This window comes from Lactuca saligna, chromosome 1 (genome assembly GCF_052625555.1).
Source record: "Lactuca saligna cultivar CGN05327 chromosome 1, ASM5262555v1, whole genome shotgun sequence".
NCBI lineage: Eukaryota > Viridiplantae > Streptophyta > Magnoliopsida > Asterales > Asteraceae > Lactuca > Lactuca saligna.
In genome coordinates, this window is record NC_136417.1 from 174,125,986 (window position 1) to 174,143,010 (window position 17,025).

The 17,025-nt window shown below is 30.8% G+C and overlaps 1 protein-coding gene across 2 annotated transcripts; it reads right to left on the bottom strand.

Annotated features, from left to right (window-relative positions):
* Positions 1-8,173: 8,173 nt before the first annotated feature.
* On the bottom strand, positions 8,174-12,101 carry LOC145046245 (uncharacterized). 2 transcript variants are annotated; one of them, XM_078994548.1, is made up of 6 exons: positions 11,950-12,087; positions 11,684-11,755; positions 11,200-11,477; positions 10,895-11,017; positions 9,262-9,552; positions 8,174-8,505 (listed from the first exon to the last, which is right to left on the bottom strand). In XM_078994548.1, the coding sequence occupies exons 3-6, from the start codon at positions 11,461-11,463 to the stop codon at positions 8,296-8,298; spliced, it is 888 nt and encodes a 295-aa protein (XP_078850674.1). In that variant the 5' UTR covers positions 11,464-11,477; positions 11,684-11,755; positions 11,950-12,087; the 3' UTR covers positions 8,174-8,295. The 2 variants fall into 2 exon arrangements, with proteins under 2 accessions (XP_078850674.1, XP_078850668.1); XM_078994542.1 differs by lacking the exon at positions 11,684-11,755 and having other exon boundaries at positions 11,950-12,101.
* Between the last annotated feature and the right edge of the window lie 4,924 nt (positions 12,102-17,025).

The following is a 17,025-nucleotide window of genomic DNA, read 5'->3' on the forward strand; positions in this document are numbered from 1 at the left end:
GCCAGATTTACGCTTGGCGTACTCATCTTAAACTCAAGTCTTAACTTTTAAGCTCTTAATCATTAAGACACCTCAGCCTAACCTCAGATTTGGCCTTAAAATACATTCTAATCCATAAAGTCTCTAACTTTATGCTTTTGCATGGCTAAGAGAGCTCAATCCCAAAACCCTAACTTCTAATATCACCAAAAACTCCATAATTCATGCATGGATGAAAGGAAAGGACCAAGCTTGCATTTTTATGACACCATGCACTTAAAAATGTCTGAAAAGACAGATCGAATGGTCTGGAGTAGTCCATGCTCACAAAGACCAAGGTTTTCGAATAAAATGAACATAAACTTAAACCCTAACAAGATCTAGCAAAGAAAGCCTCAAGGTATAAACTTTATACCTTCTATAGATGAACAATGAGGTGTAGATTCTGGATCCAAGAGCTTGAATGCACCACCGCTTCTCCAAGAGCTTGAATATACCACCACTTATCCAATGATCTTCCTTTACCACCAAGAACACCCAAAAAAATCACTCAAAAGCTTCAAAACTCACACTCAAGGGTTATGGTTTCGATATCAGGGTCAAGTGGGATGGAGGTTGGTCATAAGAAGGTCTAAGAGGGATGCTTAAATAAGGGACACAACCCTAAAAAATTTAGGTTTTGGAATGGCAAGAGTACGCCTAGCGTACCTAACAAGGCTCATGATCCAACTAATGACTTCCCAACAAGGCTCATGATCCAATTAATGACTTCCGGTCAACGTACACTTCATGTACGCCCAACATAAGGACTTATTTTGCAAGAAATGTCATTTTTAGGTTGAAAATGAAAATAACTAGAAATGGGTGTTACGGTGAAGGTGTGAATTAGAATTGAAAAGGAATCCCCATCAACTTCAAATACTAATCTGGCTTATGAAACCCGTTATAGTAGATTCCAGTGATTAAAAAAGAAGGTCGACAACAACTTTGTTCCCTCAAAAGGCTTGAAAAAACTTTACTGGCTGAATGGGCAAAGTCGTAATACATAGTATGGCTAATGTGTCACTTTTCCATAAAAATACTAGTTACTTTAACTCAATTGTTGTTCATATGACAAAATTGAAAACAGATTTTTATTTCAATTATCAAATCGTTAAAAAAACTATGAATTTTGATGTAATAGGGTAAAAAAATATATAGATTACGAAATATCCAAACACTACCACGTACAAACATTGTTTATGATCATAAAAAAAATGTTGGATATCTATCGAAATGTGTGTTTTCGATAGTTTTCTGAGGACAAATATTATGTTGGAAAATATCTCCTAGGAAAACGTTTCTGAGGGGTTTCCGACAAACGTTCTACACATTTCCAACGAGAGCTATGTTTTAAGAAGTTCCAACATTTTTCCCACAAACATCATTTCGCTTGTAGCCTTGCATTTTGAGGGATTTCCGAAGAGTTTCCGGGGAAAAACACCATAAACCATCTTTCTATATTCATAGGGTTTTCCAAGGAAACATATTTCCTAGGCATTTTCGAGGAAAGATTCTTTTATATTTGTTTTTCGTGACATTTTTGGTGACGGGTTATTCTTAGGTATTTATGAGAAAATGTACATCTTAAAAAATAAATAAATAACAATTTCATTTGTTATTAATTATTATCGTATTTTTTTATTATTTCAATTTAATATTGAAATTTTTTTAGATACATTATATAACAAAAGCAACATATTTTCATGAATAATTGTTGTGTTTCGTAACAAATTGTAGGCACCAAATTAACATCTAATATAATAAATAAAGATCAATTTTACCACATGTTAATCTTTTATAAGTTTTGATACTTATCATTTTTATGATATTTTTAAAATAAAATAAAATTCACATGTCAATTTCTTGATTTTTTTAATTTTTAAAATTAAAGTTACATAATACTTATGTGTATATATATATAAAGTATTAAATGTAATAAATGTAATAATAAATTGTAATTGATATGTTTTTCATTTATTATTTTAAAATTTTATTTTAAAAAATATTTATTTTTTTCATTTTGATACTTAATCTTTTTTTAATCAACCTGGGTATTACACAGGTTTTACACCTAGTGATTTGAATAAGCTCCTATATTATCCTATATTTGGAATTTGAAATCTAATGTTATAAAAACCAACAATTCTTAGCACCACAAAAATTCCAAATTTCCAAATTATTGGCTAATGGTATCGTTCTTGGTAAAGGAGTATCATTACATTTTGTCATTAATTCTTTTAAGATACTAAAATATATTTGAAAGGGTGTATACATCATATAACTCAGGTATATGTACAAATTTTAAATATCCTATAATTTCATAAAAATATATAATAAATTTTATTAAACGTCATCTTAGTCAAATCTCTTTAAAAGAAATGGATACGCATCAAATGAACAAAAAATGGTCTATGAATTTGACAGATTTAATTTTCATTTTTGTCACTTCCTTTTTTTGGTTTGGTACTTGTCTTGGCTATTAACGAAAATTTCATCAATAATAAGTGACAAACATTAAACAATTATAGATCAACATTCATTGTCTCTTAGATGCACTTTTTAAGTGTCCTTCCCATACAAGTTTCGTGCATGGCTAAACCAAATTTGTGATCCATGTCTTTATAAAACAAAATACGAGTGTATAGTAACGTAGCATTATTAAACTCTTACCATTCAGAAATAAATGACAGATTATATAAAAGCCATTATACCTTATTTTGTCTACGATTTAACCGTTTTTTTTATTTTGGTGTTCTGTTTAGCAAGTTCACATGATGAGATGTCTTATTTTACTAAAATCGTTCATCTTTAGCAAATTCATCCAATTTGACCATTTTGATTTATAATAAAAGGTTTCTAGTTTGAGGTTTTTTGTGAAGATTTTTCACGGGTGCACTCTTTCAACAACTAACAATTTTAGTTATTTAGAAGAGAATCACAACTAACAATTCCTATGTGAAGATTTTTGCAATAAATTGACTTTTATATTGTCAAAAAAAAAAAAGGCTAAAGATAGAAGAGTAATTGATTTGAGAGAGTAAAAAATAAAAATAAATGGTACCCTCTGGACAATCCATGTCAAGTAATAACAACAAGAAAGGAAGAAACATATGATGTGTTCTTCTCCAATGAACCCCAACAATGTCTTCTTCTCCAATCCCCGTTATTCCTTTAATGTCTTCTTCTCTCATGGGCGGATTTACTATGTTGCACGGGGTGGCACGAGATATCCTTCAAATTTTCCCGTCAAATGTAAATTTAATGAAAATTCGTCGAAAATTTGGCACAAATCCGTTGACAAAATATCACAAAGTATGATAATTGTGAATTTAATGTAATTTCGCGGTTTAATGACAATTTTGTGATGAAAACTATCTTCGGAAATGAATCTTCTTCTAGTTTGCAACACTTCAAAAATTTATGCAGCCTCTGGTTTTTATTTTTGGATCCGTCACTGTCACTGTCTTCACCATTGATCCCCTAGCATGGTTATATTTTATACGGTTTATTATCATGTTCACTATTTTGCATGTTTCTTCCCAAATGGTTATATCTTTATACGGTTTATTTTTTAAATGTTTGTGTGTATCATGTGTTTGTGGGTGGTGGCATTAATGTAACATTTTCAATTTGGACCTAGAGTTTTTATCATTTTTGGTGAAAAATAAAAATTTTGGAAATAATAAAAGTTAACTAAATAAAAAATTTTAATAATTTTTTGATAAATAATCACATTATTATAAAAAAGAAATGAACTTAATTTAAAATTTAGAAAGAATGACTAATGTTGTCAATTTGGCAAATTTTGGGGGTTAATGTTGACCCAGTCGAAGACTATTAGGGATGTTAACGGAGGCAAACGGGACGAGGATTGCATCCCCCGCCCCCGCCCCCAAAATTTTCCTGTTCCCCTACCCCGTCCCCGTCCCCGCCCCCGCCCCCGAATACCCATTCTGAAGTGGAATTTACAACATTGTAAACAATATATTTGAAGTGGCGCGAGTTGAGGTTAAAATGTTGTGAATTCAATGGAATTTACAACATTGTAAACAATCTACATGAAACGATATGGTTAACGTGGTCATGAATCAATATGAAAACACAACCTACAACCTTTTTCATATTTCAAAGTTTGGCTAAAATTGAAGGATTCCCCAAAATAAAAAAGACTAGTTTAAAAAATAAACTAATATTAGAGGTAGTTTATTATTTTTGAAATTTTTATGTTTTCTTGCATTTTATTTTAAATTGTTTTTTTTAAATTAATGTCATGTTTTTTTGTTAAATGAAAAATAGTTTTAAAATAAATATATGTTTTATTGTACTTTTGATTTAAACATAATTAAAAAAAATGATATGGAGTAGTGTTTTAGTGGTAGGTATATCATATTTTTTTAGTGGTTGGTTATGGTGATGAAATGACATCCATCATATTAGTTTAGACCACTCAAAATACTGAGGACGAATCGACTCGTGGTCTACGTGGCCATTCATGATCGGGGCGTTTTCTGTGCACACTACCTCGACCATTCATGATCGGGGCTTTTTTGTGGAGAATCGTTGTGTCGACGATAAGAGGCAACGCCCATTCAGTGCTTTTTGATCATTTTCAAACTTTAACTAGCTGTTGAATGACCATTTTTCAGAAAATAATTTTTTTACCAACCATTTTACCTCTAAATATCATATTGTACAACCTAATTTTTACATCATTATTCTTTTTCTCTATGAAACAATTGCACATAACTTTCCTTACAACCAAAAATCATAGATCCCAATCAAAATGCCCCCTCCCTCTCCAAACTATCGAAACCACAAACTCGATAATATTTTTGCGTTAGATACAACACCCCATCAATTCCCGACCATGGAATCGCCTCAAGGTGGTTTTGTATATTTGCTCCAAATCGTTTTCCCTATCCAACAAACCCCACTTTTCTAACAATAATTCCAAGTTTTTATGTCGCATCAACAATAATTTCAACCTTTCGTTTACCAACAACTTTTCCAACCACAACTATCAAAACCATCACAATCACAACCACCACCTTCACAATCATTTCTTTCGCCGGATTTTGTGTCGAAAATACAACCTTAACCACCACCTCAACCAAAAAAAAAGAAAAAAAAAATAGTCCGAACCAATACAACCGATAACCGATAAGGTGTCATAGACAAAAGATGAAGAAGAAAAGCTAGCGGAGGCATGGGTTTTGGCTTCCGAGACCCAATTGAAAGAGATAGTCAAACATTTAATTGTTTGTAGGAGAAAGTGAGAAGCATGTTCTACGCGTTAATGGGAAGTGAAAGTCGAAATCCCGACTAAATTAGTTTGAAGTGGGGCGATTTGAGACTAAAATGCATCGAGTTTTGAGGAATTTACAACCACCTCAAAAACTTACTCAAAACCTGGTCAAACGTTTTCGATGTGTTTAAATTGGCATTAGGTCAATTTGAAAAAACAACGTCAACCTGCAAAGCTTTTCCATATGTCAAATTGTGGCTCAAATTTTCCATATGTCAAATTGTGGCTCAAATTGAAAGATACTCAAAAATGGAAAGAGCAAACCGAAGGAACTTCACAAACCTCTTTTGGTTTAAAGCTTTCAAGAAATCCTTATACAACTTCCCAACAATCAAACGGGCAAACACACATCGACATCAACGATGATCTGATAGATCTTGAAAACGAGCAACCTCTTCATCGCCCCGTTGGAATTATAAAAAAAAAAAATTAAAAAAAAAAAAGTTCGTTGGCTTTCGGGATCTAGCATTATCGATCGACAAATTTGATCGATATGTCCAAATACAATAGACAAAGATGAAAATGATGATTCGGGTGGAACAAAAAATTATAGAAGCGTGAATATCATTTCAAGATGCACAAACGATGGTTCAAAGAAAAACCGACATTGAGATATCATTATCGTTATATACTTATAAATAAAGCATTATTCCTTTCACCGCATTCATTTGAAACTCTCATTCATTTTTCATTTCACCACATTCATTTGAAACTCTCATGACTTTTCAATTTCTTTCTAATAATGATTATAAGTTTGTTGATAATGTTAAATAAATATAAAACGTAAAGCATAATCATATATAAACTAAATTTTAATATTAAAAGAATATATTTTCTTCTACTTATAAAGTTATGTTTTAAACTTTTAACACATTATATTTAATTTATTAGGTCTAATATGTTGTTATATGTAAACCATTATCATTTTAAAGCTACAACTTTTGAACAATTTGTATAACATATTTAAATTGTTAATTTAAATATAACCTTATACGATCAACTTAAATATAAATTTTAGTTCAACTTAAACATCTTAAATAATATTTTGTAAATAGTTAAAAATGATAAATTTTAGTGTCTTTCTAATAATGATTATAAGTTGGTTATAAGTTTAAATAAGTATCAAACTTAAACTGTAATCATAAATAAATTAAATTTGAATATTAATATAATATCTTTACTTCTACTTATAAAGTTATGTCTTTAACTTTTAACATATTATACTTAATTTATTAGATTGAATATATTGTTTTACGTAAACCATTATCAGTTTAAAGCTATAACTTTTGAACAGTTTTGACAAAATATTTAAATTTTTAATTTAAATATAACATTACAGTGTCAACTTGAATATAATTTTCAGTTCCACTTAAAGAACCTAACGAATATTTTGTGAATAGTTAAAAATGATAAATTGTAGTCTAAATGCAAAAACTAAATTGTAATTTCAATTTAACTAAAATATTTCCTAAAGATATTTTTATAATCGTTAAAAGTTTTCAAATAAATAGTTTAAATTAACTTATAATAACAATAGCTAAAAATAACTATAAAATCAAAAAACAATATTTGATGTTTTAAATAATGGTAATGATAGAACTTGAAACGGTAAAAAAATAAATTTTAAAAAATTAGTTAAAAACAACAATGTATATAACATTAAACCATATATTATATTTAATTTTATTTATGAGTAACTCATAGGTAGAAGTCATTCAAACAATTGCGATTATGCAATTATAATAGATGCATATATATTATCGTTTAATTCGAAATAATCTTTATATTATATCAATTTAGTATACGAATTATTATATCGAATTTAACAACTACATTATTGTTATATTTATAAAAGAAAAAACTTATATATGTAAAAATTTCAACTATATAGGTGTTTCTACGCAACGCAGTGGCATGTGCCTAGTTGAAAATAAAAGCGGACGACCTCAAGGGTGAGGATTTGGAGACTTTTCTCGCGATGAAAAAGTTTGTTCGAGCGAGACATAAAAATAAATGTTAGTTTTTTTATGTACGTTTGGCGGTTGTAGTTTTTTTTTTAACTTTGCTTTTTTTTTTTTAATTAATGTAATTTTTTTATGTAATGTGGTATTTTAGTTGAATGAAAAAACTAGTTTTAAAAAATTATATGTTTTTAATGTATTTTGAATTAAAAAAATAAACAAAAAATAATAATTTTGAGTGGTGTTTTAATGATAGGCAGTATCATGGTTTATTAGTAAAAATATGGTCATGAGTTAATCCATCACTATAATAATTAAATTAATGATGGGTATTGTAAATGACCTTAATGGTGGGTATACCAAATAACTTAATTGAAAGAGTAAAGTTTGGTATTTCATCATTTAGAGTTCGGAAGTAAATCTCTTGAAGTTAATTTTTTAGCGAGGATTTGAACCCCAAAGTCAAATCCGAAAATCGTCCAGTTTGATGACTTAATTTATTTTCCTAGTTTAAGCGACTATCTAGTTCAAAAATCCATGCACGAATCTTCGTTATATTGGTTGTATATGATCCTATAAACTTGTTTGAGCTATAAACGGTAGTTTTGGGTTAGAATCTAAATTTAGATGATTCTAAATATACTCTAGAACATCAAAATTATATAAATGGTCTCTACAACCTAATGGTTTTTAAAACAATTTTTCATTTTTCAACACAAATAATTATTATATTTTCAAAAGTTTGTACAACACGGGTCGTCCTTACAGGTGACACCGATAAAAACTAAAACTAAAAAATAAATAAATAAAATGTGAAATAACTAATCCACAGTTTCTAAAACTTTCATTTTACAGTTTAAAAAAAAAACAAAAACAAGGCTCAAAATGATTTTGAAAGATCACTAACGTATAAAAACTAATGTGTTAACAAAGGGAGAACATAATACAACATTAACTTTAACACCAAAATAAAATCAAAAAAAAAAAAAAAATGATACAATTTAAACATCACTCGTTCTTCTTCCCCCTTTGTAACATCGATTGGACATTTCCACTATAAGGCTCAAAATGAAAAGCGTATTGTTGAATAACCGAAAATCCAACCATTTCAACACACACCAAAACATTTTGAATAGCTTCTTCAATATGCTCAACGTCTAACCAATAATGATGTGATTTTATTACACCCGTTTTCACTAGGATTTCGAGCAATACTCCCTGAATAAAGTCGTACATCATTAATAACAACCTACTTTCATTCATTTATTTATTTATTTATTATAGCATCTGTACTTTCGTTTCTTTCTGTTATATCCTCGTATTTTCACACTTTTTTTCTTATTAAGACATGTTTTTTGAAATACCTACTCCTTTAATGAAGAAATAGCAGTAGAAATTGTTTTCTATTTCGATAACATTCCTATAATCGGGCAAATTTAGAATTTTTATTAGAAGCAATGAAAGTATGATGCTATAATAAACAAACGAGTAAATTACACGAATGGTCCCTATGGTTTAGGAAAATTTGCGTTTTGGTCCCTAATTTATTTTTTTAACTCAGAAGGTCCTTACTGTTTGTTTCAGTTACGCACTTGGTCCCTATCTTACCTAAAAAGACTATTTTTCCCTTGATTTTTTAATTTATTCAAATGAACACCACCCCCCCTCACCTTACCTACCCCGCCATTTTTACCTATTTAAATAAAAGTCTTTTTAGGTAACACAGTGACCAAGCGTGTAACAAAAACAAACAGTAGGGACCAAGCGTGTAACAAAAACAAACAGTAGGGACCAAGCGCGTAACAAAAACAAACAGTAACGGCCTTCCGAGTTTAAAAAAAAACAAGTTAGGGACCAAGCGCACAAATTACCCAAAACCATAGGGACCATTCGGGTAATTACTCTAAACAAAGCGATTAAAGTACATTGATATTTCTTGCAATTTCATGTTAAAAAGAAAGTAAAAAAGTTTACCTGCCAAAAGCAAAAGAAGACAATTCCTTTGACACATAAAAACTTGGCGAGCGGTTTGTGAGGCTCCAATTCCTTTGCGAAAACATGGTAAAAGACAACCAAAGAATACATGGCCACGTAAAAAGAAAGGTTGAGAATAATGGTGAATGTCCAGCTCAGCCAACTCGGATACATTCCAAGTAACTGCAAACCGATCATTAGAAACGAACATGTGGGCCGTGTGATCACAAATTGCCAAGTCCACTGCTTTAGAAGTTTTAGGGTTTGGTGATTCAGACGAGTCACACGAGGCTGCATAACGAAAATTAAATGAGGTTTAAAAAGTGCTCCCTCTGTCCCATATTAATAGTCAATGTTTCCTTTTTTGGTTTGTCGCAAAATAATAGTCTGCTTCTAAAAATAAATATCTCTTTTACCAAAATATCCATTAATTTATTAGTTAAACTATCATAGAATTAAATGCAACAAAAAGGTAAAATCGTCATGTCGTTTCATTTAGTAAAGTTAGTGGTAATTAATGTTTTCTTAATCTGTGTGTTTTGTGTCTGTGACAGAGGGAGTATATAAAAGAAATGGTAAGAAAAACTAAATGGTTAATCTCATAAAAGATCTTATATTTTGTGTTTTTTCCCGATTAAACCTCAACTTTATTTTTTTTTCCTGAAAAAGACCTTGTATTTTTTTGATCTAGCCTAGCCCTTTTAGTTGTTTTTTTTTGGAAACATTTGTAAACCTTGAGGGATTTTTCGGGAAAAAAAAACAGAAAGTTGAGGGTTTTTTTGGAAAAAAATAAAAAAAATACAAGGTCTTTTTCAGGAAAAAAAAAATAAAGTTGAGATTTAATCTGGAAAAAACACAAAATATAAGGTATTTTATGAATTATGAGACTAAACCTTAATTACATAAACAACCCTATATATTGGGTTTTTTTCCCGATTAATCTTCCGGTTTTATACAAAGATGTAAAGGCTTTTTTAGAAAAAAAAAGATTTAAAAAAAAAAAAAAAAAGGAAAAATGTAAGTGCCAAATCGAAAAAAAAAATGTAAGGGCATTTTTTTAAAAAATAAATAAAATAAAATTGAGGTTTAATCCAATAACAACCCAATATATAGGGGTCTTTTATGTAATAAAGCCAAAACTAAATCATGTTAAGTTGTTCTTTTTGCATTAAGTAAAGGGAAAAACACCTTTTTTTGTTATTAAGTTTTCTCTAGATAAATGATGTTTGTAAGATATTTAAGAGAATGATGGCATATTTTGAAGAAAAAAAAAAGTATACGAAGGCAAATTTGTATAAAGTATACAAAATACCAACAAAACCTACAATTTGTGAAATGAATTGTCTTGGAATAAAAGATAGTAAATACAATTCGCATTTTTTACAAAATAAATGTAAAATAAGTTGTCCTTATGAATCGTGTGGGTATTTTCGTCTTTTAGAAGAACTATTGTTTTTTGCAACAAAAACCCAAAAGTTTATTATCTTATTTATATTATGAGAACAATGATAAGATGCCTAAGAAGAACAAAATTGAATTGGAATTGGGAAATTTCATGCAGCAAGAAGCAGTGATGAATGCATATGATTATAAATGTCTAATGTAATAAAATTAATGAGGAAAAAGAACTCACTTGGAAAAGAGTCATTGGGAATGAATGGTGAATTTCTCTTCCCTTAATTTCGTCAGGAACTATATTTTTGCTAATGGAGATATTCAAGTAACTATAAAGTAAACTCAGAAACGTAGCAATAGCCTGCAATTAAAAATCCAATAACTTTCTTTCAAAATTCAGAATTGTGATCAAAGACTAAAAATCCATCAAACATGGAATTTCAAGGATTCCAATGGAATTGAATTCGGTCCAATTGGCAACCAAACACACCCTTAAAGTCAAAGGATCAAAAGAAACAAATGAAATAAATAAATTCCACATACCAAAGCCTCGTAGCATTCCTTGACAGAATCCAAAAGCATAAAAAATGGTTTGCTTCCTTTGACATCAAGCACACCCACAAAAGAGTTAACAGCATAAACAGGAGCCATGAGAATGATTATGATTATGGCTTTTTGTTCCTTTGGGTTTTTCCAGTAATAAAGATGCTGTGAAGCAAGTTGAAATGTGAAGTGCAGTGAAAGCATAGTGCAACCACCAGCTCCCAATAGTGTAAGTTCTTCACGATTGAACTTACTTAAATCCATGATTCACTATTCACCTGCACAAAAGAGTTGATAAAACTTCTAAAAAACATATGTCCCAAAGATGCGTAATTCAACTCTACGACTAATCTCCTATACAGAGCTTATTGTTTGAATATCTAATACTCCCTTCAACAGTGACAAATCAAAATCAGTATCATCAGATGCCTGTAACTATCACCAGGAAAATAAGCGATTTTAGCTTGAAAATTTAAAATCGTACCGATTTTCAATACTTGTGACAAATTATGGCAAGTGAAAACATGTTATTGTTGCCGATACAGATTTGCTACGGCTGAAATAGACAAAGATAAAATCACAGTTCGATTTTGAGTAAACAACTGAAATTAATCCGCAATTATCATCTAATCGAAGGCAAGAATTTCCTAGGGCTAAAACGAGAGTAAAATCAGACGAGTCAACGGTAGAAAGTAGAGCAATATTATGGACACCTAGTATACACGATGAAAGAAGAGCAGAGATTCTTACGGATTTCAAAGATTAGGAGATCCAATCGAGGGAGATCAAAAGCGATATATGATGCAAAGGAGATTTTGAAGGAGTTGATTCTACTAGTGTGTGCGTGGAAGACTGGAAAAAAGTCGTCAACTATGAATCTATGACCAAAGTCGCCTTCATTTTAATGTTTATCCTTTCATATATATTTCTTTTTAATTATAAGTATATATTGAGGATTATGAGTTGTTCGCAGTGGGTTTTTTTTTAGTCTTTTTCATTTTTTTTTTACCTGTATAAATACTTTTACGCTCACTAAAATCGTAGATAAACTAAATTCATCTACGATTTTCTATGTCATCCATCTGCGATTTTGCGCAGTTTTTTTTTATAACGAAATTGATAAAGCTTAACTACGAAACAACCATATTATATATAAGGTTTTGCAAAAAATTATCATTTTAGTTGTTATTGATGGGTTTTGGTCATAAGACATCCTATGTGCTCATACAAACCCTAATGCTTGGATCTAGGTTTCTCTATTGTACATGCTTTGAATCCAAGACTATAAACCCTAATTCTAGCCTATGAAAATCGATATTAACATATAATTAGGTTTAAGATATCACCTTGATTGTTATGTAGCAATAATAATCCTAATTCCTCTTTGAATTGACTTTGGAAGGCTTAGAGTCACAAGTATCACTCCTCTAATGGCTTACAAACACCAAGAGCAAATGGAGAAGGTATAAAAAGAGAGGAGAGAGGTAGGAATTCGTCCTTAGGACTTCTTGGGAAGGCTTACCCGAATTCATGAGCCTTAGGGGGTTTATATAGGTGTAAAGATTAGGGTTTTAGTCATTATCCTTATCTAGTTGCTTGCCCACCAAGTAGCCATAAGATAAGTCTTAGAAACCCTTATCCTAGTCGAATTCTAAGGCCTTATCACCTTAGATTCGTCCAACCCATTAATAAGATAATCCTTACCTTATTTTGTAACTATCACATAATTACAATTCAGCCCCTCTAGTTTAATTAATTACACTTGATCACAAAATTAATTCCTAATTAATTATTGACCAATATTAATTAAACAAATATGATTTCTCCTTTAATATATTATTCTTATAACATATTAATAAATCATAATAACCTTTCTCTCTTTATTTATTTCTCCAATCAAGTTGCTTTGGTGAAGGCAATCCAAAAGGACCATGCACTATCGGGTCAAGTACATACCAAAATAGTTATGGACTTAGACACTAATCCAACAGTCTCCCACTTGGATAAGTCTAATAACTATTATGCGTATGACTTCAGATCCTGATCTGCAATCGTAGCTTTCCAAAGCCGCTGTCAACTCTGATCCTATCAGATACGCGTGTCCTTAGATAAAGGATCATATATTCCTCCATTCTAGATATCGTATAAGACATGATTTCTAATCATTCTCTTTGTACTATTTCTCGATTCCCGATTTATGACGACTGACTAATTGAAAAAATCAAATTAGCCCTATCCCGGCCGAGCATTTACGTTTATCATCACTAAATCATCGAGGGGCCCAAAAGATATCGCTTTTATCCTTCTTTGGATAAAAGGAACGGATAAACTTTGATACAATGCTTGCTTGCACTTACTAACCAAATCACACACAACAATATGTTTTATAACACCAAGTTACTAGTGCGTTTACATATTATCAATGTGCAACCGATTTGAAAGATACAACTCACACATCTCGGTTTCAAGAATATAAGATGTTATCGTCTCACCAATCACTCGTGATACAATTCATGGAGTGATCCAAGTTAGCGTGGGTTTAATCCAATGCTCAAATTCATATTCATAAGCACTCATGAATGTTGCAGCAAACATTTGCTTATGTCTAATACACTTTTAGACAATCCACACACCAATTCACGACAGTCTTCATTCATACCTACTTCCAACATATGAACGACTGTGGCCCGTTTGAATAATTTGATTATTCTTAAGAAACTCAATTATTCTGGAAGTCAAAACATGCAAAGTGAAACACAAGAATAATACTAATCCCATATGGCCTCAACCCTTTTAGCATAAATAAAACACCTTTTATTTATCACCATATCGGTTACTCATTATTTTTCGTTCCGGGTACTCAACTTCTTACTTGAATTATTACACTTGTCCCATGCTCCTAGCATGCACACAATGTTTACCTATGGTTCTTACTTTGTGAAATAGATCACATTGAACACATTTCCAATCATTCTCATTTCACAACTCCAAATCCTTTTTCATAAGTGAAAGAATATCAAATTCTTGCTACTTATAAAATATGCTAAATTCTAACTTCCTATGCAATGATTCTTTCGTAATGTCACTGCACCAAAGTCACAAAGACTATTGTCAATGATATTACAAAGTCTTCTATCATAGATTGTTACAAGACAATTCCTTAGATACGATATCTCTCACTCAAAGTACATTCCTTTGAACATCCTTTTGCATAAAGGTTTCTAATCTAGTCATAAATTTTCAATATTTACTTCCCAGTATGGACACGCTTCCATATGTTCCATATGATGACTCATTTCTTAATAGAATCTTATCTATTCATAATAATGTCAATATGGTCCATCCAATACCATGCTTCCAACTACTCACAAGCAACCAATCCTCGTCGAACTTTGGATCATCCTTTGATAGTTGTTTAATTATTTTGGTCAAAACCAATTCTAGTTCCTTTTCCTTCTAAATGCGCTAGACATTTGGAAAATTTTAGAATGGTCAAATATTAAAGCATTTGCAATCAATCCTATACCCGAAGCGTATGGAACACGATGCACAATGTTTTATTTGCTATGTTCTCAAAATTCGAATTGTGAAAAGGAATTTTGTAATCATAATCGAAATTTTAAGAACACACTATGTACCTTTGACTAAATTTATTAACATTTCTCAACCTAAGCCTTTAGATTTGAAATGAAGCATAATACTCTCTCCCTTAATTATAGCAAAACAAATATTCCATCCTTAAAACTTTGCAAAGAATGACTCTTGTTTTCTATAATTAATATTGCCAACTTGCAATACTTTCCTTAATAATCATACAATCATAACTTTTATGCTCCCACTATCATGATGATTACTATAAAACATAACACTTATGCTCCCACTAGCTTCGACATGTATTCATAAACATCTTAACTTTCAGAAAAACAATATCTATTGAATTTCTTAAGTCTATGTTTCTAATACTTAATGCTTTGATAATATTTTATCAAGGCTTCTTGAACTTATACACCTTTTCCTTAGATAGTTCATATGTGTGTCTAAACGATTAAGACTAATTGCCAAACCTCACAATTCAAATCATGGAAAGGGATACCGTAACCATAATTGAATTCGAGAATGCAACTTTACAATCACTATCTTCTTAAAATCTTTCTTAGTGAAAGCATTTCCTCACAATCATTTTCATGAAGGAGGAAACCTTATAACACTTAGATTTAATTGGTGTATTTGTTCCTATCCATGTGAATTTGTTAAAACCAAAGTTTACGACAAATTCAAACTCATATGGACCGAACTTTCTTAATCTTGATTTCTTGCCTTATGGTAGCACAGCTGCCCACCACGTCTTCCAAGTAGTTAAGGAGCTCACCTTTTCCTATCAATGTACCTTCCATTGATTAAGGTGCTTTTCCTTTTATGCGTTCAAAATGAGAACTCACATGCATAATTAACTCAATTGGAAACAGCACAGAAACAAAATAATGTCAACACGATAGGTTGTAAACCTCAACTTGTGTGCTAGTGATGATCAATAAGGTTTATTTGATTTGTTCTTGAAACCTTTCAAGACCATTAAGGCTCCCACTGACTCCTTGACATATATGATTCTTTTGTCAATAACCATTTCTTGACAGACAAATATTCAAGAGTTAGTGTAGTTTTTATCAAAACACTTCATAAATTGGTCCTAGTCGGTCTTTGTCTTATTCAAGACATCACAACTTTCCACATTTGATGAATGTTATAAACCTTTAATACTTTTCACTCATTGTCACAATCTTAACTCTAAGACTTGTTTTGGAACGAAGTATGATTGACTTCTTGATTTAACCATTTCTTCAATTCTTGATTCCTCTACTTAGACATACAATTGTACTAAGACTTACTTAGAGGATCAATTAAGATATGGTTCTTAATCATAAAGACCTATCATAAAGCATAAAAGGTACTCTCCCTTCTTCGAATGGAGAAACTTTTATCTTTCTGCCTACTTGATTCTTATTCGTTTTGCTATTGATTTAAACCTTTTTAATCAATTCCGAATTATACTTAATCTTATAAGTATAATCATATTTACTAAACCTTTAGCAAATCATGACGGATATCTTTGTTACTCTTATGGTGAACTTGATCAACACACAACTTTGTGTACTCGATCTCCTAGTTCTTCACTTGACACTTTGTCAATGAATTAGTCTAATTATCAAATGTGAAATTTCTCATTCATCATGCAACCAAGTTGCGTGATTCCAAATTTCTGTCTAATTGAAACTTTGGGCGATGAGAAACTCTTCCTATTTGGTAAATTCTCGACATTTCCATAAATAACATAACTAAGAATCATATCCATTCGTTGTAGAAATATGCAAACATCAATTTTCATAACGATTTCATTGCAAGGAAGTAAACAAATAAATAAGCCAAAATTTATTTTATTTATAAAAGCAGCGGGAAAACATTTGTCCTTACAATGCAAAATCTATTGAAAACTATGTAAAAGGATAATTTCTATCATAACTATCTAAGCTCAAAATCCAATCTTCAAGTCCATGCGATCGAGATCCATCTCTTGTGATTAGATTCATCTTGCTCTCTTATCAAGCTTCCTTTCTTTTCACCGATCCTGCAAAAAACATTCAAATGCAATCTTATCACATCATGTATTAAGAATCAGTGAATAAGAACTTAGCAGAGTTACATAGTGGATTTTACCTGAAGCATAGTCATACTTTTGACTCTCCCATCTCTTAGATCTCTTAGGTAAATAGGGCAACTTCGTCTCCAATGCCCCTTCTCTTGGCAATAAAAGCAAATTGACTCTTTTGG